Source organism: Euphorbia lathyris, chromosome 10 (genome assembly GCF_963576675.1).
Source record: "Euphorbia lathyris chromosome 10, ddEupLath1.1, whole genome shotgun sequence".
Taxonomy (NCBI): Eukaryota; Viridiplantae; Streptophyta; class Magnoliopsida; order Malpighiales; family Euphorbiaceae; genus Euphorbia; species Euphorbia lathyris.
The window spans coordinates 27,709,109-27,733,162 of NC_088919.1; the positions used below are offsets into that span (position 1 = coordinate 27,709,109).

General features: G+C 32.6%; 1 protein-coding gene across 4 annotated transcripts; it reads right to left on the reverse strand.

Moving 5' to 3' along the window:
• Nucleotides 1–19,139: 19,139 nt before the first annotated feature.
• LOC136208440 (probable E3 ubiquitin-protein ligase BAH1-like) lies at nucleotides 19,140–23,707 on the reverse strand. 4 transcript variants are annotated; one of them, XM_065999309.1, is made up of 8 exons: nucleotides 23,645–23,707; nucleotides 23,366–23,460; nucleotides 22,989–23,222; nucleotides 22,815–22,862; nucleotides 22,459–22,692; nucleotides 21,926–22,063; nucleotides 19,482–19,540; nucleotides 19,140–19,409 (listed from the first exon to the last, which is right to left on the reverse strand). In XM_065999309.1, the coding sequence occupies exons 2-8, from the start codon at nucleotides 23,414–23,416 to the stop codon at nucleotides 19,304–19,306; spliced, it is 870 nt and encodes a 289-aa protein (XP_065855381.1). In that variant the 5' UTR covers nucleotides 23,417–23,460; nucleotides 23,645–23,707; the 3' UTR covers nucleotides 19,140–19,303. The 4 variants fall into 4 exon arrangements, with proteins under 4 accessions (XP_065855381.1, XP_065855382.1, XP_065855378.1 ...); XM_065999306.1 differs by having other exon boundaries at nucleotides 19,148–19,409; nucleotides 22,989–23,233; nucleotides 23,366–23,702; XM_065999310.1 differs by lacking the exons at nucleotides 22,815–22,862; nucleotides 23,645–23,707 and having other exon boundaries at nucleotides 19,146–19,409; nucleotides 23,366–23,561.
• Between the last annotated feature and the right edge of the window lie 347 nt (nucleotides 23,708–24,054).

A 24,054-nucleotide genomic window follows, 5' to 3' on the forward strand; every position in this document is an offset into this window, starting at 1 on the left:
AGCTCGTCGAGCTTGCCACCAGAGACCAGCTCGGCAAGCTAGCCTGTGGGAATCAGTCTTTTTACTGATTCCCGACCCCATGTTTTCAAGTTTCACGCCCCACTCTTCCACCTGCATTGGGAAACAAGTTAGAATAGATTTAGACAAGAAACTACAACTATAAATAGGACATTATATCTTTATTTTTGGATATCTCTTAACTTTGTAAAAAAACCCTAGCCTCAATCCTTGAAGAATCCTCCTCTTCCTTCCGTCTGCCATTGAAGAACATTCAACCTCCGTACTCCCTGAGGATTATTCAAGGCTCCATCCTTCAAGTCCTAGGAAGATGTCTGCATTGGTCGACAAGTTCCCTAAAATGGATTTCTTTCTCTTTTATATCATGTTTGCCTCTAATCCATTCTATAAATCCCAGGCTAATTGTATCATCGTGACAAACATATTCTCCATCTTTAATATTAATTCAAGTTTTGTTTTGTTCAATTGATTGTTATTATTATTCTGAGTCTTACGCTTTGCTTTTATGGATTAACTCATTCATAAATCCAAACATTAACTTGACACATATTGCGAGCTGAATCTGACCTAGTCAAAACCTATAAGATTGACAACCTTATGGAAGATTAAGCCTAAATTTCTAAGCCTTAGAGCTAGTTTCGGCCTTACAAGGGAATCACGCGCTAGGAACCATAGAAGGATAAGTAGGGTTAATCGCCTTAGGCACAAGTGACTCAGATTAGTTTTACAATTGAATGATAAAATAGGATTGAATTTGGTATTATCATATCACCCCATATCATTCCAGGTTAATTTACATTGTTAAGGATCACTTAGGAGTAGATTTAACTTAATTAGGAGTAGTTTAACTTAAAAACCTTCAATCTCAAACCCCCATAGCCTAGATAACATTAGAAGCCAAGTAGCTTGGTACTTGCGGTATAAATCATGTGGATTCGATACCTGGACTTGTCTAGATTATTACTTGGAAACGACAGGGTACATTTATCCCTCAGTGAGTCTCTTGGAGCGACAGCTCTAGGGGCACACCACCTATCCAAGTAATTGGAGGATCAAGAAGAACTTTGTGCCCTTTGAGTCCTCTCTTTTGGTGAAAGGCTCAACGTCGCTTATAAAGGAGATTATCTAAGAGTTTCCCTCTAGGAGCCCGAGGTGGAGACCCCTTCGAAAGTCGAAGCTCGAAGATATGTTTCGATGAAGGATCCGACATCCATCATTGAGGCTAAAATCTTTGGTGTCTGTCCATCTATATAAATAGGTGGCCAACCCTATATCCAAAGTTATTTCTTTTAACATACTTGTGAGCTAGGGGTGTTCATGGGTCAATCCAATGGTTATTGGATAAAAAAAACCTAAACAATCCAATTAATAAAGAAATTCATGGATTGGTTATAAATAATCAATCCAATCCATGAAAACTCTATGAAACTGAATTGGATTGGTTATTAACCATAAATTAATTTCACCAAATAGTATATATTATTTTAATTAGATTAAATAACTTGATTTATTCTTTTTCAATCCAAATCAAATCCGATCTTGTGTATACCAAATTTTACTTCAAAAAAGAAAAAAACAATCTCATCAATTTTAATTTTATTATATTTAATTTTTTTTATCTTTCTTAGATATGTATATATTAAATTACTTTTACAAGATTTGCTCGAAAAACTCATTTTTTTTTCTTTTTCTTATAAAAAATGCAGAATAGTCTCGTAAAGTAATTCAAATTAAATATCATAATTGTATTTAAGTATCAAATTAGACAATAACCTAATAATTACTATCAAATTAAATATCCTGATAATTAAATACTACAAAACATCAAATATTCCAATAGATAAATATTTAGTAATTCACTAATTAAATATCGGATAAATTTCATGACCACTGAATTTTACTCATTTTCCCGATATGACCATTAAACTTTAAAACGTAACATAAAAGTCACTCCACTCTACAATTTTTAATATTATGTCCACCAAACTTTAACTAACGCTTTTTAATATTATGTCCACCAACCTTTAACTAACACTTTTTAATATTTTTTCCAAACTTCTCATTTCTGGAGCTTTCTCTCTCTAAAAATTCACTTTCTCTCTCCTAACCAAACAATGTCTACATGAACTCAAAAAGAAACTTTGGAAGAATGAAAATTTATTAGAATATTCTCAATTCTTCTAATTTTTTTATTTTGAGATCGTTAACGGTCATTTTGTGGTGTTGATTGAAGTTCAGTGGTCATAATATTAAAAATATAAAGTTAAGTGGCTTTTATATTATGTTTTGAAGTTTAGTATTTACAATATAAAAATAAACAAAGTTAAGTGACCATAGGTGTAATTTTACACATTAAACATCCACTACTTGATGATTATAATTAACAGATATTGTGATTCCGTATAATAATGATAAAGCTATGTAAAAATATAAAAGTATTTTGAATTTCATAACTTTCCGTAAAAAAATTTATTTGTTCCTTTTAGTTTTGGATTATCTTGATCCGTAAATATTAGAGAAAAAAGTTTTGGAATTGTCTAGTTATAAAATTGCATTTTAAAAATATTTGGCTTTTTTAGTTTGGATTGGTTAATTAACCAGTTAACTTTTGTATCCAGAGGGAAGAAAAAACTAGGCTCTTATGCAATTAGTAGGGAACAGAGGAGCAACCTACTCTTACCTTTAGGACCGACCAAGAATAACTTTTTTTCTTACACAATCGGTTGTTGACTAAGATAGGTTTATACTAAGAGAGGGATGCCCTTAGTCTCTATTGGTTTGGTTATAAGCAATCCAATAGAATAAATAAAGCAATAAACTAGATATTTGGGTATTGGATTGGGTTGGGTTGGGTTGAATCCTTGGATTGGTTAGAATTTTGAACACCCCTAGTGTAAGCAGCCGCGGAACCCGATTACCTTTTTTTCCAGAGGATTTCGGTAAATGGGATTCCAATTTTACATAACACAGTCACTTACCATTGGTAAGGATGACGCTTAGCATATCCCTTCCAGTATATACATTCAATTTTGTTACTAACACGTTTATTATGTTTTAAGGCTAGCTTAATTATTTCAGAGTCGTCACCCAAGTTTTAATGTTCGCGAATATGTGAAATATTAGATGACACACAAGCTCACAACATGCCATCTCTTCAGAATTAGGTTCGTGACTTAAACATTTAAAGGGTCTGATTAATGAACGCGTAAATTTTGTCTTTTATTAAAATACCATTTATATTCTAACCAAATTCTGTTTAATTATTGATTCACATTCGAAAGCGATAAATAAATACTGAAATGATAAAAATATATTACATCATAACACGAATGACGCAAATATCCCTATTACATCAGTTCTAGTCCTATAAAATAAAGCTATTAAACCTACAGAATAATAAACGTTAACCGCGGGAAATTGGGACCCATCTTTCAGATTTAACTACGATGATGGACTCGATCAAATAGGACTCAACAAAGCCTAAAATCTAACACACAGTATGAAATTTAATCCACAACCGAGTTTAATGTTCTAACCGATTTAATATCTTTAAAAGACAAAAATACCCCTTTTACCCTGAGTTTCATTTTATTCCATTTAAACAATACACTAAAACATACAAATATATAATAGTAATAAATTTACCGAAATAAACAGATTCTTAAACTACCCGAATCAAGACAGAATTATGTTTATCCGTCTTTTGTCACCGATCTAACGCAGGGTGTCCGATCGGGGACAAGGTCTCTAATCGGGGACCTGTTACAGGCGGCAGATTCCCTTCTTTAACAGAAAACCCGGAACGATACGAAATAAATTTAAACAGATTGCAAATTAAGGGAAAAGGCTTTAAAAACCCTTCAAAAGTTACCTTTTGAGTGCTTCCCCAGTTTGTTGTGCGTGGTAGGCCGATGAACACGAAACATGAACTTGAATTAGCAACCCAAACCCAAAAATCAGTGACTCCGAAGGATCAGAAAAAAGTCTCCAAATAAGTTTAGAACCGGATTGCAATGATAATGAAAGGTTTGGACCCGAAATAACAATTCTTGGAAGTTTAGTGACTTTAAGAATCAAAACATAGTGAAATGGATTGTGGGAAACTCAATTTCGCCTATATAAACTAAAAGTAGTGTTTGATTTGGGTGTTTATATTCTCAAAATACGATTGAATTGGCAAAAGACTTATATTTTCACTCTTTTTCACTCACTTTCATTTAGTTTCTATTTGATTTTCACTAAGTTTCACCTTCTTTTCACTAAAAAACTCTTTTCTTTTTAATAAAAATGTCTTATCTAATCTCTTTTTCTGTTTTTTTTTTGCAGTTTCTGCCAATTAAATACAGTTTTGGGTAGAAAACTGCCCAAATTTGAATTAAAAACTGCCTGAAAACCGTCCATATTCCCAGTCGAAAACGGTGCTCCCCGATTGGGGACCCTGTATCTGATCGGATACTAACGTTGCAGGGAGAGAATTTTTATATTCAGAAATAAAACCAACTTGACAAATTTTTATAAAGAAATAAGCTTCAAACAAGAAGACGAGTCTTAGCTCGTGTTCCCGTAAAACGTGACTTAAAAAGCCCACCTACATAAAACTGCAAACAAGTAACATAGACTTATCAATAGGGTCGAAAAAAGTCCATACTCACAAGCTGCCTCCCGATTAAGTGTTATTTTGAAGCCAATGCGTCAACTAAAACCTTGGTGTAAAAAATCGCTTAATAAAAAAGAGTGTGGTGAGAGGGAAAAGAAAGTCATACTGAGCATTTAACGTCTTTTCGTAGTACATTCCCTACACTACCCTCATCGTTTCTCATTCAAATTTTAACTAGAAAAAATATTTTCGCCTCTTGATTGAGAATGATGAGGTGGTGAACAATGTCCCATCTTCCTCTTATGCTTCGAGTTCTGACTCGAATGGGAGGACTGTTGGGGTGCATAATGGGTGTCTATTGTGACATCTTTGTACTCAAGCATACTGCCTGTGGAGGAACTGGTCCCGGTGGTACTATCTTAGGAGACACACTCTTCTAAGCTATTCGTAAGTTTTCTTCCCTATAACTAAGTTTTAAACAATTAGATTGCTATGAACTCGGGTTTTTGGGATGTTGCATGTTTGAATCATAGGTAAAAACATGTCTAGAATATTTTTTGGATAAAAAATGCATGTTTTGCATGTTCGGGGTTAGCCCGTTTTGGTAAAAATAGCATGAAAATGATCAGTTTGTCTGCTATTGTTCGATAGTCCCCAATCTGAGATGCCTTTTGTTTCGATGATCTCCAATCGGAGATGATGTTAGCGATCGAACATCGATACGTATCGGATTGGTGATGCCATATCAAAAGTAGAGGATTATTTGGGATGTTGCCGATCAGTTTTGATTGGTAGCCAACCACCTGGAGTTGGTCTCCGATCGGAGACGTCCGTACCCGATCGGCTACCGACTTTAGACAAAGCCCTAATTTTTGAAATATGGAGAAAACTGTCCTCTTTTCCAAAAACTCGAGTTTATACGAAAACTCAAAGTAAAATATTAGTTTAGAATATACCTGTATTGCATATTGCTAACATGTTTACCATTTTTGTTTTATAGCATTGACTTTGTAGGTTTGTTGGTAACATGACCGTATGTGCCAGATGGTAGAGAGACATACCTGATGTCATCCAGAAGAGAGTGCGGGTGATTGTATTTGTGCCTTTTGTGGAGATGTTCCACCACACCAAGATTGACACCTCAATGAAGGTGTTGACTTTTATGATTGATAGGTGGATGGATTCTACCCATACATTCCATCTACCTGTAGGCAAGATGACTATCACGTCGTTGGATTTCACCGTTATAACGGGGCTGAGATTTTTAGGCAACGGTTTGCCTTTGACTTGATGCTGACTCATTCGGATCTTAGGGATTCAGAGTTTGAAAGCCTGATTAGATACTGCCTTGGGAGCATCTGGAACCAGGCAAAGACTGTTATTGGTTTTTGGCAAGCTAGGTTGGGTACTGCGCTGAGTGTCAGGGATGTAATGCTTATCCTAGGTGCTTTTTCTTGACCTTACTGTCTACCACACTTTTCTGCACCGGCAGCTCGGGGTTGGTGCTATCTATCTTGCCTGCTCTCACCGACTTGCATGTAGTGTCAACCTTTGACTGGGCCAGGCATGTGTTATCTTGCATTTTTATATAGTTTTTAATATATTTTAATTATATTAATCATACATTTTAAGATAGTTTTTAATATTTTATAATTACTTTATGTTTAGTTTTATGTTTTAAGAGCTAATGTTTGTTCCATGTGTTTTTAGGTATAATTTAGGGGCAAAAATGCAATTATTGAATCATTACTCAAGTAAATAAAGTTGCACGGTCAGAACTCCCTCTAGTCGGTGACCTCGTAGCAGTTCAAGAATGAAGAACCCATGACTCTTTAAATAAGTCTTTATTGTCATAAATTCCTTAATAACCATCAAAGGAATGTTATGACTATTTGAAGAGTCTTTGAATGCCCAAGGGGAAGTTACTCTACTTAATGCTCCTTTAATCTTCTCTTTAATTACATTAAAAAATTCAATCCTCCATTAATCTTCTCTTTAATGGAATTAAAGTTAGAAGTTATAAGGAATGCAGGAGGGCATGTGTAACTATAAATACCTACATTGGGAAGCGTGATGTAGACGTGGAACAAACCTCAACTGAGAGCTGGAACATATCTCAAAGCACATCTGTTAATTTTGTATTATAGTTTAGTATCTTTCTTTTAGTTCCTTTTCTCTTTCCCAAACTCTTAATTCAACATTTGTAAACAGTTCTAGCTGTTTTCTTACTTTTCATATTCTTTCTTCATCTTTTCTTTTCTTTACTCTAACTAAAATAATGCAATTTGCAGACCCCAAAGGAGATTTTGTCAAATATTTGGAAAGACTATCAACTGCAGATAACGTTGCGGATTTCATTTAGAGGAAACGATTCGGTCAAGATCCAATTTCAAAGAACGATTGGCGAATGGTTAAAATCCAGAAAGCTATCGAATCTGCTAGGATATATGGAAATTGATTGCATAAACAAGTCTTTTGGTATACTGTTTATAGATTTTATGAGTACATTTTGTGAACTGTTGGTTATTGATACTCTGTGTGTAAAAAAGTATTTTGACAAACTGTGTAAAAACAATTATATTGGCAATCAAACTGTGTTGCAAATTTTTGTTTGTTTAATTATCAGTTGGTTATTTCAATTTCGACAAGCTGTGTTAAACATAAATTTTTATTTAACATGCGATTTCTTTACAGTTTGTATGTATGAACTCTTCCGTAGAATAAGACGGCCTCTTTTGTATATTCTATTTTAAGATAATGAATTTAGAGAATAAATCGTATAAATATGAAGGAAATAACACATAAGAAGACATCTTCTTTGGGTTATATTTTGAATTGGAGAATAAATTCTATAAGCTTGAAGGTAATACCAAATTAGAATACATCATGTTTGTGTTTTATATTTCAATTTGTTTACTTATCACAAATCTTTACTCATATCAAAATGACACATATGACTGGATTTTGGCTATGCTTCTTCTTTGAGTTAGAATAAGACGACCTCTTCTGTATATTCTAACATTAAAATCTGCTTCTTTGATCAAAATCTAAGACGTAAACCATTAAAGAACCATAATGTTTCTTTAATATGATATAAAAAATACATTGCATTTTCAGTCCATTTATTTATCAATAAATGTTTAAAAAAGAGCGGTAAACGATTAATCCAATACTAAGATTAATTCTGGTTGAATAGAGGTTGTTTGAGATTAACTCCGATCAAATTGAGGCTGCCTGAGATTGATTCTGGTCGAATAAAGTCTGCCTGAGGTTGATTCACCATCGTCAATGGTTGCCATAAGGGAGAAATCATGTTTCTTCTTTCCACAATTAAACATTGTGCATTAATTTAGAAAGAGAACGAGAAGATGATATTTATTGATGAAAGAGAAATCGTTTTTTAAGAGGCACATTGTTCCTAATTACAACTTACATCTTAGCAGATAAAACCCATTTTAATATTAAATGACAACTTAAATTATGGACCATTAGATCTTGATCCAATGTCTATTAAACACTCTCCATATATGGAGATAATTTAGCACTCTCCATTGAGCAAACCCAACCTCTAACAATTATATTATTGTTTTTGTCTGTCCTTTTTAATTTTCTCCTAACACTAAACCCCACCATCTTTGCATATAACATATAAAAAGACTTATCATGCCTTCACTTGCTCACCTAGTGCCCTTGCCCGCTGGGGTGCACAATGGGCGTCCTATTGTGACATCTTTGTACTCAGGCATTTTTCTTATAGAGGCACCGGTCCCGGTGGTACTGTATCAAGAGACACACTCTTCTAAGCTATTCGTAAGTTTTTCTTCCATGTAACTAAGTTTTAAACAATTAGATTGCTATGAACTCGGGTTTTTGGGATGTTGCATGTTTGAACCATGGGTAAAAACATGTCTAGAATATTTTTTTTTGGATAAGAATGCATGTTTTGCATGTTCGGGGTTAGGCCATTTTGGTAAAAATAGCATGAAAATGATCAGTTTGTCTACTGTTGTTCAATGGTCCCCAATCGGAGACACCTTTTGTTTCGACGATCTCCGATCAGAGACGGTGTTAACGATCGAACACCGATACGTATCCGATCGGTTACACCATATCAAAGGTAGGGGATTATTTGGGATGTTGCCGATCAGTTTTGATAGGTAGCCAACCACCTAGCATCAGTCTCCGATTGGAGATGTCCGTACCCAACCGGGTACCGACTTTAGACAAAGCCCTAATTTTTGAAATATGGAGAAAACTATCCTCTTTTCCAACTAAAAGTAATAAAAGTTCGTCTTAAACTCCTTTTCACTTTTTCAATTTACCTTTCATTTCATTTTTGCGAATAAATGCTTACTCTAAAGTGTGAGGAAGGGTAAAAAGGGTTTTATCTATCTTAGTTTAAGGTTTTATTATTTATTATTTATGTTTGTGTATATTATTTTTTAGGATAATTTCATTTAGTTGCATGCTTCCTTACATGTTAGAATCATTGTCTTTGCTTTTCAAGGATTTGAGATGGACTTAGGAAGAAAACTTGTAAACAATTGACCCTTAATAGGATGAAACTTCACCATGACAGTCATAAATTTTGAAATAACATTTTTTTGATAGAATTACGAAACTGAGGAACTTTGGATTAGAACGGGAGTTCCGGAGACTATACTTGTGGACCGAAAATAAGCATTCAACTTGTCATTTGGTTGAACTTTTTGGTATAAATGTTAATCCAGACATATGTGAGATTTTGAGATCAACTATTTGAGCATTTTATCACATATTGCTCGGTTTATTTTTTGCTTGAGTGTGCTCATACTTGCTATTGTCTATAGAATTTGCATCAAATTCTAGTCAAAACCTCGTGCATCCAGTTGGAACTTGGTATGATTAAGGAAATTAAGTTTAGCCCTTTTATCAATGTTAAAACTTATTTTTCCTTGTTTAAACCCAAACCCTTTTACATCGTGTTTAGTTAAGCCCCATTGCAGCCTACGTATACCACTTTCTTTGTTTCTCCACATTACAAACCCCTAACGTCTCAAATACCCCTTTCTCACCCGTGAATTTACAATTATTATACACAAATAAGAATGTTTTAGGGAGCTCAAGATTTGTGGAAAATAGGAACCCGAGAATTATTTTTGCTACTTTATATGCTTTTGAAAAGGAAAAAAAAAAGAAAAAAAAGAAAGCAATGGTTGAGTCTTTAGTTCGAGGTGGAGATTCCTGCATGATCGATCTTAGGAAATGCGTTTGAAGTAAGGAACTATAATTTGTAATCATAAGTTAAGAATAAGGATAAACGAGTGAATACTCAACATTGTGAGACTGATTGTAGTCTTAAAGATAAAAATGGGTAAGAAGAGGAAAATGATTCTCATGTGCTTGCTTATGGAACACTTGCTTTTGGCCTTGTTCTGGAATCAATACCTAATGGAAAAAAGGGAAAATTGTTTTCTCATCAGTAGCACATGTTATGTTTATGGGTTAATTTTTGAAGAGCTTCGAGGCTTATTGTATCTATTTTGCACAATTAGTTGTTTATTCACTTTCCACATATTTTCCTTATCCAAACCTGTCCCTAAACCAACATTACAATCCGTAAAAGACTTTGGGATCTTGTTTATGACTAAATAAACACAATGGTAAGGACCGGATGACAATGCAAATTCACCATAGTCAAAGCTAATGTAGAGTTTCAGAGACAAAGTTTACACCTAAACACTTGAGTAAAATGAGTGAGCACTAGTGAGGTGCCAAAATAGTTTGCCTTTTGATTTTGTGACATGATTGAAGATATATCTACTTGTATTGGTTTACGGAGAAACAATTAGAATCTTTTAGCGTCCAAATCTTTTGTTTTTTCATCCAAACTTGTGAAATTGAGATCTATGAATGCCAAGTGAAGTAAATCATATTATTGTGTGAATTATTTATAGTGAGTATTCTAGAGTTTGTTTTGAGTTTAAGGCTTGCTTGAGGACAAACAAGGTTCAAAGTGTGAAGAAGTATATGATTTACTTACAATCCGATTTCAAGTTCATAATTTATTAATTAGAGAACTAAACTATGGAGCTTAATTTCCTAGTTAGATATTTGGCCAATATTTATCTAAATTATAATTAATTATTTTGGTTGACTGACATAGTTTAGACATGCGTCTATGTGGTGCGGTTTACGAGGTTTAGTTTCACGACTTAACTTTGGGGTTATTTTATAGAACTTAATGCTTTCATTATACATTTATTCTTAACTGGACCAAAGAGGGTAATTGTATGTGAAATGGGATTAATCTTGACTGGACCAAAGCTAGATTAATTACTTTAGGAAATAATCACCGTCTCTAGATTAAAACTTAAGAACTTGGATAGGATTGTTGTGTGGATTATATACATTAGGTTAGCTGAAGCCAATTACATCATATTTAAATTCATTTGGTTTCCTTCTTTGTTTACTTTATTCAATTGCTTTAAGTTCATTAGTTTAGTATCTCAAACAATTCAAGTTTCGATTGCTTAGATAATATAAATTCACAAAAATAAATAGATATAAACACAATCCTCGAGGGAACAATAATGTACTTACTATTTATTACTTGATAACGATAGGGTGTACTTGCCCTTAGTTTGTACGATACACATTTCGTCCGTCAAGTTTTTGGCGCTGTTGCCAAGAATTGTTTGCTTTATAATTTTGATCTAGTTGAACTTCTATTACTTTAAGCCTTTTTTTAATATTTTGTTCTTTTTCACCTCTTTTTCTTTTATGTTTATTTTTCAAGGTGATGGACCTAAATGGTTATCCATGGTGGTTGAATTCTCCAGTATTCCAGAACCACTTAAGATGCAAGCTCAAACTACTGGGGATAAATTTTTGATGTTTATGAAGGATAACTTTCTGGATGTCTCTCTTAGGGACGCGACATGTTCAAATTGCGGGGGGGTTACATTTTGAAAAGGATTGTCAATATGAAAATTCTCACTATTCAAATTGGGAGTATGATTCATGGGGTGAATACCAAAGGGATTCTCCAAAATCTCCACCAACATGTCAACGAAAGAAAAAAGACGACTGTGGAGAATATGATTGATTTTGTTTCTTTGAGAGAAAATCAATATGATCCTTCATACACTTTATGTCAAAATTATTCGTTAAAACATGGCAATGGTTGATTTGGTTGCAGGCACATCAACTATGGAGACAAATTCACATATTCATATTGAAGTATCTACCTCAATTGAACCACCTTTTGACAAAGTTGAATCGAATGTTCTAGTGAATAATGATAGTCCAATCGCAGTTGAAGAGCTGGAAATTTCAAATCAAGTGGAAAGTTCCATCACCCGAATAGATGAGTAAAGCACACCTGAGCTTGTGGTGCAAAAGTCCATGACTGAAGAGTTTGAAAGAACCCCGACTGAAGAATTTTATGTGTTATATGACTTACCAAAAGAGTAAAAAAGGGAGACATATAAACTCTTTTATAACTGTTACAAATTTATGTTATGGTTTTTATTGATTTATTTTAAAGAAAATAATCCAATTTGCATTCATTGAATATTTATTAAAGAATTTGGATTCCTCATAAGGTATCATTCATTTACAAAAAGGACAGGTTTATAGTCGAGCTAAATGACTATAATCTTAGCGCTTCTGGGAGGCAACTCGAGTTTCTATATTTTATTTGCAATTTTTCTTTTAGTTGGTTAATTCTGGCTAAAAGTAATAAAAGTTTGTCTTAAACTCATTTTTACTTTTTCACTTTACCTTTTATTTCATTTTTGGGAATAAATGCTTACTCTAAAGTGTGAGAAAGGCTAAAAAGGGTCTTATCTATCTTAGTTTAAGGTTTTATTATTTATTATTTATGTTTATTATTTTTTAGGATAATTTCGTTTAGTTGCATGCTTCCTTACATGTTAGAATCATTGTCTTTGCTTTTCAAGGATTTGAGATGGACTTGGAAAGAAAACTTGTAAACAATTGACCCTTAATAGGATGAAACTTCACCATGGCAGTCATAAATTTTGAAATTATATTTTTTTTGATAGAATTACGAAACTGAGGAATTTTGGATTAGAACGGGAGTTCCGGAGACTATACTTGTGGACCGAAAATAAGCATTCAACTTGTCATTTGGTTGAACTTTTTGGTACAAATGTTAATCTAGACATATGTGAGATTTTGAGATCAACTATTTGAGCATTTTATTACACATTGCTCGGTTTATTTTTTTCTTGAGTGTACTCATAGGTGTTATTGTATATAGAATTTGCATCAAATTCTAGTCGAAACCTCGTGCATCTAAGGATGGATCTACAGTGGGGGCAATGGGGGTACTTGCCCCCATTGATATCTAGAAATTTTTAAATACCCATGGAAGAAATTTTTGAGTTTTTGCGGTTTGCCCCCCTCCTCCATTGTTGTCATTGAGTTTCTGGTTAGGAAGGCGGAAGGTTGAAGATAAACTCATGATTTGAGTTCTAATTTTTCTTTTGGCCTAAAATGATGCCGTTTCACTTAAGTAGTGAACGATGTCGTTTTAACAAAATGAAAGCCAAAAGAAAATAAAAACTCAAATCTCTTAGTTACAGTTACAAATCCTCAAGGCTCAAATTCAATCCCTAATCTTCAAAGTTCAACAACTCATTCATGCCTAAAATTTCTAAAATTCCAAATTACCTTACGCTGATCATTCATCACTCACCACATTCGGCCATCCTCATCGTCCTTGCGTTTCTGTCTAGTGTCTGTTTGTCCTTCGTTCTTTCTAACAAAGGTCGAAGTATGCCTCTCTTCTTCTCACTATTCTCGTCTGCTATGTTTTCTTTCATTTAGTTATTAGTGTTAATTAAATAAAGCTCTACTTCACTTATTGTTATTGATTTACTTATTAGTGTTAATTGATTTATTTCTTTCCTTCTAAAAGAGTTTTTATATAATTTGTAATCCTAAATTGTAATTTAGGAAGTTTATATGAGACCTAAAAGAGTCTACAGAGTTCTGAAATGGGTGATTATAAGCAACTTTTTCTTTTGTTTACCAATATCTATATACACTTGATCTCTGTGTATACTTGATTTGTGTGTGTTTTTTTTCTTTATATAAATGTTGTTAATGATTTAGCAATTGATTTAACAAAGTAATAGAGTGTTATACAACTGCAAGGTCTTTGTTATATGATGCAAGATGGTTAAATTAGTCAGTTGTTTAGAAATTCCCAGCTTGACTCGGTTGTGAATATCATTTGGGATGTTACAATTGGTTAAAAGAAAAGAGGTGATGAAAATGAAAATGAAAATGACAGGTTGAGATGGTGCCTCAGCCCCTGGTCTCATTGAATAGATTTTTTTATGCTTTTTTTAATTTAGAATTTAGCTAACTTGTTTATGTTGCTATTGATTTTTTTTGTAATGTTTTATTTTACACTACATATATAATTTTCCCCCACAAGTTAAAAATCCTAGATCCGTCCCTGCGCGCATCCAGTTGGAACTTGGCGTGATCAAGGAAATTAAGTGTAGCCCTTTGTGAATGTTAAAACTGATTTTCCTTGTTTAAACCCAAAACCCTTTTACATTGTGTTTAGTTAAGCCCAGTTGCAACCTACGTATACCACTTTCTTTGTTTCACCACATTACAAATCCTAACGCCCCTTTCTCACCCGTGAATTTACAACTATTGTGCACAAATAGGAATGTTTTAGGGAGCTCAAAATTTGTGGAAAATAGGAAGTCGAGAATTATTTTTGCTACTTCATGTGCTTTTGAAAAGAAAAAAAAAAGAAAAAAAAGAAAGAAAAAAAGAAAGCAATGGTTGAGTCATTTAGTTTGATGTGGAGATTCCTGCATGATCGATCTCAAGAAATGCTTTTGAAGTAAGGAACTGTAATTTGTAATCATAAGTTAAGAATAAGGATAAACGAGTGAATAGTCAACATTGTGAGACTGGTTGCAGTCTTGGAGATAGAAGTGGGTAAGAAGAGGAATGTGATTCTGATGCGCTTGCTTATAGAACTCTTGCTTTGGCCTTGTTTTGGAATCAATACCTAATGGAAAAAAGGGAAACACTGTTTTCCCATCAGTAGCATTGTTTGTCATATTAATACGTGGTATTTTTTTTGAGACAGATCCCTCGAGCTACTGACGTCAAGATGACTCACCTCATCCTTAATTAACATCCATTCCTCTTTTTGGTTCCAAGTCTTATGTGTGACCCATTAGGTTCTTATTACTACTAGCCGTATACAACCATTAAATTAATTTCCCAAAATTACATTTACTCTTTGTATAATGGAATGAGTGCGAGGACTGTGATTAGCATAACCGTAAACATTCCCCCAGAGCTATAAAAAGACAGGTTGATTCCGTCGTTGATCTTTCCATATTAGTTACAGTATAATTCGATCCTTTATCAACTACATCCTTGAACAGAATCTTATGACTATGGATTATGTCAAGTCACATATAGTGAGACGTTCGTTTTACTTGTACGTGCCGAGTTAACTTCGAATAGATAGGTTAAGTGAAATCTCTATTTCAATTATTAAGCTATCACCTTGCAAGGATTTAGAGATAAGACTTCCGTAAGCGATCCTTAGATATATCTCCTATTTATCAGGAGTGATAAATGCTCAATCCAATGTTAACTATTCTGCAACCAATGCCTGCCCGCACACACCCTAGAGTCATCTCCGTTATGGATCGTGTTTGAACAGAGTCAAAGTATCACATTCCATAATCCAGAATCACTAATTAACATTCCTTTGAGTATGAGGATTACTTATACCTATTAATACCAATGTGATGAACATGTGACATAGGATAGATCCATCCATCATATTATCTCTAGTCTGGTCCCCAATCCTAATGAACTCCTTCACTAGATCCATGTAACTGTCTAGATATCTGCATATCTGAAGCTTGTGAGATCAGCTCTCTGTCTCGACAGAAAACATTGTTACATGCAAGTCTCTACAGTATTATGTCAATCCTTATTCAAAACATATTACTTGACTTGAGGTGGTTTTAAGTTTATTAGTTTATTATAATGTTTTGTCTCACTTCATGCTTGTATGAACACTATTATAATCACTTAAATAAACTTAGGGATTTCCTTTTATTAAACTTGTTTAGTTCTTAAAAGTAATTGCCTTTATATAGTTTGAAAACCATATCTTATTAAAACAAATGATATAAAGAGAAATTCATTTACAACTGGTTTATATCCTAGAACAATTGACTATAGGACACTAAACCCCAACAATAAACATGTTAAATGAATTGTTCTTTTATATCGTTTGTTTTGATAAGATATAGTTTGTTTTAACTATATAAAGGTATTCATCTTTTAAGAACTAAATAAGCCAAATAAAAGAAAATCTTATAGTTTATTTAAAGTGATTATAAAGTGTTCATACAAGCATGAAGTGAGACCAAACTTTATAATAAACTAATAAACTTAAAACCACCCCAAGTCAAGTAGTATGTTTAAATAGGGATTAAAATAATACTGTTGAGACTTGCATGTAATAGGGTCTTCTGTTGTGAACAGAAAGCTGGCCTCGCAAGCTTCAGATATGGGGATATCTGGACAATTACATGGATCCGATGAAGGAGTTCATTAGGATTGGGACCCGAGTTGAGATAACAGGATGGATGGATTTATCCTATGTCACATGTTCATCACATTGGTATTAGTAGGTATAAGTAATCCTCAAACTCAAAGGAATATTAATTAGTGATTCTGGATTATGGAGTGTGATACTTTGACTCTGTTCTAACACGATCCACAACAGGAAGGCTTCTGGGGTGTGTGCGGGCAGGCGTTGGGTATTACACAAAGTAATTGCAGAATAGTTAATATTGGATTGAGCATTCATCACTCCTGATAAATGGGAGATGTATCTATGATCGCTTGTGGAGACTTGACTCGAAATCCTTACATGGTGATAGATTAAGAGTAAGAATGGAGATTTCACTTAATCTATCTATCGGAGTCAACTCTACCTAAACAAGTAAAATGAACATCTCGCTATATGTGACTTGATACTATCCATAGTCATAAGATTCGTTCAAGGATATAGCTGGTGAAGGATCGAATTATACTTGACCTAATACGGAAAGGTCAACGACGGAATCAACCTGTCTTCTTATAGCTCTGGGGGGAATGTTTACGGTTCTGCTATTCACAGTCTGCGCACTCATTCTGATATACAAAAGGTTGAATGTAATTTTTGAAAATTAATTCAATAGATGTATACGACTAGCAGCAATAAGAACCTAATGGGTCACACATAAGACTTGGAACCAAAAGAGGATATAATAGTAATTAATAAATGGAGAATTAAAGTTGTTTAATTATGTATATAAGGGGGGCCGAATTTTGTATGTATATATGTATATATTTTAGTTAATTTATTTAGATAATTATAATTGGATTATAATTGTGGTTAAATTAATTATAGGATAAATGAGTTAGGAGATTTGATGTGATTACGTCTCTAACTAATAATTCATAATATCCTATCTAAAATAAATATATATATTGGATAGTTAATTTATTTAGATAATGGTTAAATTTTAATTATAGGATAATATCAGTTAGGTGATTTAATTTAATTATATCCCTAATTATTATCTTATCAATAATAAATATTATTTATATTATATTTAGATATAATTGTATATAATATTAATATTAACTAAATAAGAGAACTATTTTGAATAGGACTCTAATTAAGTGATCTAATTCAATCTAACTAGGGATTAGAATCAAGAGGCTATAAATATCCCCCCCTATTGATGAATTTCGGCCAACTCAACCAATTCCAAGAGTTGGAAATTTCGGCCAACACAGTCTAGAGAAAGAATTCATCCCGCTTGTCTCCATTCGATTAATTTCTATCTCTATTCCTATTTCCTTGATCTTGTGTTGATTTATTAGAGGCAATCTCTCTTGATTGTTATTACTTGGTTGAGATTCCAACAGTTTACTTGTTGTTTTGTTTGTGCTCGTGAAACTCGGGATTAAGAGTTGTGGGCACTTCGTTTGCAACTGTAGATAGATCGTCAAATAAGGTATTTCGTTCTATCCTTCTTTATATGAAATAACGTTTAACGGATCCTAGTTAAAGGAAATAGGTAAAAAAAAAATTATATTTCCGCTGCACCTGTGTTTGTCTATTTTCCTATAGTTATACATACTAATACATTTGAGATAAGGCATGTGACACTAGATAAATACATTCATCCTGTTATCTCAAGTCGGGGTCCAATCCTAATGGACTATTTCATTGGATCCACGTAATTATCTAGATATCCGCATATCTAAAGCTTGTGAGACCAGCTTTCTGTTTAGGAACAAAAGACATTGTTACATGCAAACCTCTATGATATTATGTTAATCCCAGAACATGATACTTGAGTTTATTTAAATTTATCAATTAATTAGAATTGATTAGAATCATAAAATATGGTCTCACTTCATTCTTGTATGAGCACTTTATGATTACTGATATAAACTAGGAATTACTTCTATTTAACTATGTAGTTGTAATAAAAGAAAAATGTATTTATATAATTGAACTTACTATATCAAACAAATCAAATAACTTAATAATAAACAATTCATTTATTAATAAATTATGTTCTAAAATAATTATCTATAATAGGACACTAAACCAACAAAATGTCCAACATGCAAGTAGAAGTCTACTGCATGAAATGATATCTACTAAACCTAATATTTGTCGCATCGTTGAGATGATGAGTAAATACCAATCCAGCCCTGAACCAACACATTGGACCACTATCACGAGAATACTAAAAAAAATCTCAAAAAAACAGCTAAGTATTTAAAATTGTCATTTCTGAATCTCTCTCTAAACATACATTTTCTCTATCCTAACCAAACAACATCTAGATGATCTCAAAATAAAATAAAAATGAAGAATTATAATTACTTAGAATATCATCAATTCTTAAAATTTTCTATTTTGACATCATGAACAGTTATTTTGAGGCATTAATTAAAGTTTAGTAACTATAATGTTTGGAAGTGTAAAGTTGAATGACTTTTATATTATGTTTTGAAATTTAGTGGTCATACGGTAAGAGTAAAGTTCAATAAATATAGTTGTAATTACCCCTTTTTTTTCTATCTAAATACTCTTTTAAATTGGTAATATTTTGCTTTTTAAATTATTGAAGTAAATCAATTATCATTTGACTAATAAGAACATCTACCATACTCCCCCGAAGTAATACATATCTAATTCATTAGACCTATCAATTAATACCTCTTTTATATATATATATATATATATATATATATATATATATATATAATTCAATCATCTTTAAAATGATACGCATTCCTCTTTTGATTAGTCAGAAGCATTGCTTTACGAGTATAGTAAAAAATCTTTTTATATTTACTTTTTAAACTATATACCGTAAAAAAGACCAAACTTTTACTACTACAATGATAACAGATGAATCATATCTGATAGAATGATACATCCGACTAATCAATAGAGGAATGTATAACAGTTTATCAAAGATAATTAGTGTTAAAAAGTAAATGTGTACAAGGATCATAAATTAATTAATTGGGTGTATTGTTCCGAGAGTATTGTAGTTCTTTTCAAGGAGACTTGCTCTCCAAAAAAACAAAATCCCAATCATGAAATTAAAAGCCAATTGCTAATTTAGTCTGCAAATCCCAAAACTCCCTTGTCTGTTTAACCATCTCAGCACGTTCATTCATCATCCTTCCCTTCCAAGACTCTTTGCACCTGAAGCGAAATTCATACTTAGATTTGAAGACAAAGAAAAAATAAGAAAAAAGGTTCTTTTTATTTTCATACCTTGTTTTCAATAGCAGATCTAGTTCTAACATGTGCACGGATCTTGCATACACATGGGCCTGCACGGATTTTAAAGAAACTTTAACATGAATTACATTTAGTTGAAGCAAGTTACGCAAGATCAACTTGTTTTCTTGGACAATCAACTCCCACTTGATAGAAGTAGACAGCAAAGGTCATTAAATTCAAAGTTGATTCATCAATTGAGATTCGTATCATTTGGAGCAAATCATACATTTCTAAAAAGATACAATCATGTTATTTAAACTCAACCAAATCCTCGTCAGGATGCTAGGAAGAATGAGGCTCCGGTAGTTGAAACTAAATCACCAATTGAGTCTTAAATCATTACTGAAGTTTCAGCACATTATATTTCTTCACGCTTCAAGCCAGTTGCATATTGCACGGACACGTAAACGAACACCCAAATGGACTTGGAAATGCAATTTATAAAACATGACCTTCAAATAAAAAGGGATACAAATTGCATATACGCTGCTGCCTCCATGCGCATTAATTGATTTTTACCAAATATATCTCTATTTAAGTTGCCTTTTTATTTTGGAAATTAGATAAAAGTTAATTAGTGGGTGCAATTAATACAAGGCTAACAAAGTCTTTTAGTTAAAATTTATTACATTTTTTAATTGTTGTCTTAATCTTAGAGCATCTCCAATGGTTTATACTCACAACCACTCAATATATATGCCACGTCATCGATTTAATAAATATCATTTTATTAAACTATCTAACTCCAATGGTTAAACTCTATAACCACTCAATCATAATAGATCCACCAATCACAAAAGATCCACCAATTAATTAAACCAATCATATTATTTTAAAAATAAAAAAATATATATATAGAAATTATCAAAAGCTCAATAAATATTGAGTGGTTGATAAAAACTCAATGTATTAAACCCACTCCAATGGGAGAGAGTTTATTAAAGGAGTATAATGAATGGATAATTATACTCCATTAGAGATGCTCTTAAAGGACATCTATTATGGAATAGAAGAAATACTAAAGAGAAGTATCCATGTAACATATGTGATAATAATAGGCATAAAATGCACTATAGATATTGAAGTTTGGGGTTTATTATAGGCAAAAAGCATCCACAGGCCCCTGATCTTTCATTGTTTGGTGCATTAAGCCTTCGATCTTTTATTTAGACACATTGAGCCTCTGATCTTTCACCATTTGGTGCATTAAGCCCTCGATCTTACATTTAGACACATTGAGCCCTTTATCTTTCATATATGGGTGTATTAGGCCCTTCTGTAAATCAATTAATATATAGGTTTATTAAGGGCATGTTTGGTTAGGTTTATATAACTGCAGCGTTTCGCATTTTCTCTGGACACCGCAACATTTTGGAGCTTTTCACGAAAAGCTCTTTTCATGAAGAGTTGTTTGTAGTTACTTGTTATTGATAAAATTACCCTTCTTATTTCCACAAAATGTGCTTCAAATTTAACATTATTTTTATTTTTAGAACATAATTATCGAAAAACAAGGTTTTATTGTATTCAATAAATTTTTTATTTAAATTATTTTTATTAATTTGTATAATATATTTTTTATTTTAGAATTTTTTATTTTTAGAACATCATTTGTTGTCACACCAAACATGCCCTTAATAAACCTATATATTAATTGATTTACGGAAGGACCTAATACACCCATATATGAAAGATCAAGGGCTCAATGTGTCTAAATGAAAGATCGAGGGCTTAATGCACCAAATGGTGAAAGATCAGAGGCTCAATGTGTCTAAATAAAAGATCGAGGGCTTAATGCACCAAACAATGAAAGATCAGGGATCTCTGGATACTTTTTGCCTTTATTATACAAGAATCATAAACTTCATTTTCTTCTAATAGAATGACTTAATTTTACATTTGATTTCAATAAAGCCATGCTAGCCAATTTATGTACAAAAACTCAATGGAATGTTGATGTGACGCAAAAAACGGGTATCTATAGCTAACTAAGCGCCATGTGGGATATACATGACTTTTATAACCTATTAGATTCTAAGCCAAAAAAATAAAATAATCACATTCTTGTTCATGGTGCTTAGTTGTAGTCAAATGTCTTATATGTCACGTTAATATTCCGATCAGTTTTTATACACAAATTGGCAGAATGATTTACATAAAATTAAACATTAAGTTCAATAATTTTCTTTGAAAGAAAATAAAGTTTTATGACTTTTATAAAAGAGACCCTAACTACAATCACAATTGATACAATTTACCCAAAATAAATAAACGTGAAAAGCATTAAAGATACTAAAGCTATTGTTCTAGCTTAAGTTTTGACTAAAATGGTTGTTAGACAAAACACACATGTATGTGCATAAATGAATTGCAATTGATAAAGTGTACATATTGGGTGGACTAACCCCAGTATTCATTGGATTATATAAACTAACCTCTCTACAAACCGGGCACTTTGCATCAGAACTTGCAGCTTTAAGGCCTTGAAATAGCATTACAGAAGCGGCAGAGCAAGCGCAAGACTTGCAAAACAGGTGCCCACAGCTTAAAGCATATGGATTAAAAACTGTCTCCTGGTACATAATATGACAAAATAAATAAGTAAAGAGAAAAAGAAACCAAAACTATTGGCTTAATAGATCAGAGTCCCTGCACTTATCCATTACCTAATTGGCTCTTATAACTTTGGAAATGTATCATTAGTTGTTGGAATTGTTTAAAATATCTCATTAACTTCCTAAGTTCATTAACTTCCTAAATCCATGAAGTTAAAATCATTGTAACTACTTCAAGGGATTTATAACTCAGTTTAAATAAGTTTAAAAGACCAATAGATCATTATTAATAAGTTTAAAAAGCTAATAAGACATCTCTAAAATTAAGAGCCAATTGAGACAAGTACAGATGGCCTATGTATTAAGCCAAAACTATTTCTTCCTTGAAATGCAGAAGAGAAGTGATATCATACCAAGCAAATGGCACAAGTTAGACTACAATCTAGTTTGATAGAATTCAGAAGCATCAATTTTATAACAGGTTCTGAAGCATTGAGATCACAGGAAACGCTGAATTCTCCATCTTGCAATCCATTAAAATTCAAATAGAAAGCTCCCAACTCAATCAGCCATGGCGATTGCAAAAGCTCTATGCGCTCTGCCCTCAACTTGGATTTGAAATTTTTTCCATTGACAGAGCAATGAATCTACATTGACAACTAGAAATTCACAAAGTTTTTCTTCAAATATAAGATTTACTGAAAAAAATAAAGTACAAATATAGCTCTATGGTTGTTTATTGATGAGACCGGATTGTAACTCCACCTACACTTTCAAGTCTCATTAAGTGGAGATGAGTTTTTTCGTTAAAAGAACACTGCAATTTCAAGACAACAGCCCGAATATGAAATTGCTCAAAATTACACCATATGTGAAAAAAAAAAAAAACATAGTGCCAGCTTATCCAAAAAAAATAACAACAATTTCAAATATCATTGCATACTTTGTCATATTTCTTTAGGATTTTCCTGATTGCAATTGCATTCATCGTAACATACTCCATCAACATTCTCCCTTCTTCTACCATGCTTTGCTGATTGTTTTTGAAACAATGGCATAAACCCAATGCATATCTTTGCATTCCTTTAGCAATATGAAGATGCAGCAGATGTCTAACTCTAGAATTAAAGCATCCAGATACATCTGAGGCTTCTCTCATCAACTCAGAGAAGAACATCTGATCGCATACTATAAATTTCAGAGAGCAATATCAAATCAAATCAAATATTATCATATAAGAAATTGAATCTGAAAATAAAAAATAAATCTAATCAATAACAGAGAATTAATTAAATAAGAGAAAGAAAAAAAAAAACCTACATGAGCAAGATTGACATTGGCACGATAGCATTGGACCCTCATTGTCTCCATTGTTTTGTTGTTCTTTGCTAGAATTCTGTAGATCTTGACAATTCCTGCAGAGTTTTAGGACTTTTTTGAGTCTCTTGTACTCGACATGAGAGCATTTATTCAAAAACCTTCCTTGATCTCCATGTAAATACTCCATGAATGTCTCTCCGAACTTCATTTTCTTAGATTTAACGAAAATTAATTTGAATTTAATCCAAAAGAAGAAGAAATTTAATTAAAATGCAAAACCTCAAAACAAACAATCTCCTATTCGCGGCAGGGAGAGGAGAGCTTGGAAAATATTAGCATTTTGTCTAGGTTTAAACTTTAAAGCAAGAACACAGGTCCGCGCTTTTTTGGGATTCACAATCCTGCATAATGGGCCCGTAGGGTCTGCATGCAATGCACGTGTACGGGCTTAAATAATGAGAAATTTAAATTATATTAAAAATGAGATTTTAATTTTATTTAGGGAAAAATACAAAAATAAACCCTGTGGTTACATCTATTTTCAATTACAGTCTTGTGGTTTAAAAGTTTGCAAAATGGTACCTTGAGGTTCATTCCGTTAGCAAACACATACCAAATTGACTAACGGTGTTAAAAGTCAAATGGAAAAGAGTTAATTAGATCCTTATATTTATTTATTTTATAAATTA

Bases quoted from the DNA above. Each gene is read 5' to 3' on its own strand.
- LOC136208440 (XM_065999306.1), bottom strand. From the start codon at position 23,573: ATGAAGTTCGGAGAGACATTCATGGAGTATTTACATGGAGATCAAGGA. The intron at 22,863-22,988 runs GTATGCAATGAT...TTGAAATTGCAG, and splicing joins TCCTAAAGAAATATGACAAA to TGTTCTTTTAACGAAAAAAC. The intron at 19,410-19,481 runs GTATGAAAATAA...ATTTCGCTTCAG, and splicing joins GATCTGCTATTGAAAACAAG to GTGCAAAGAGTCTTGGAAGG.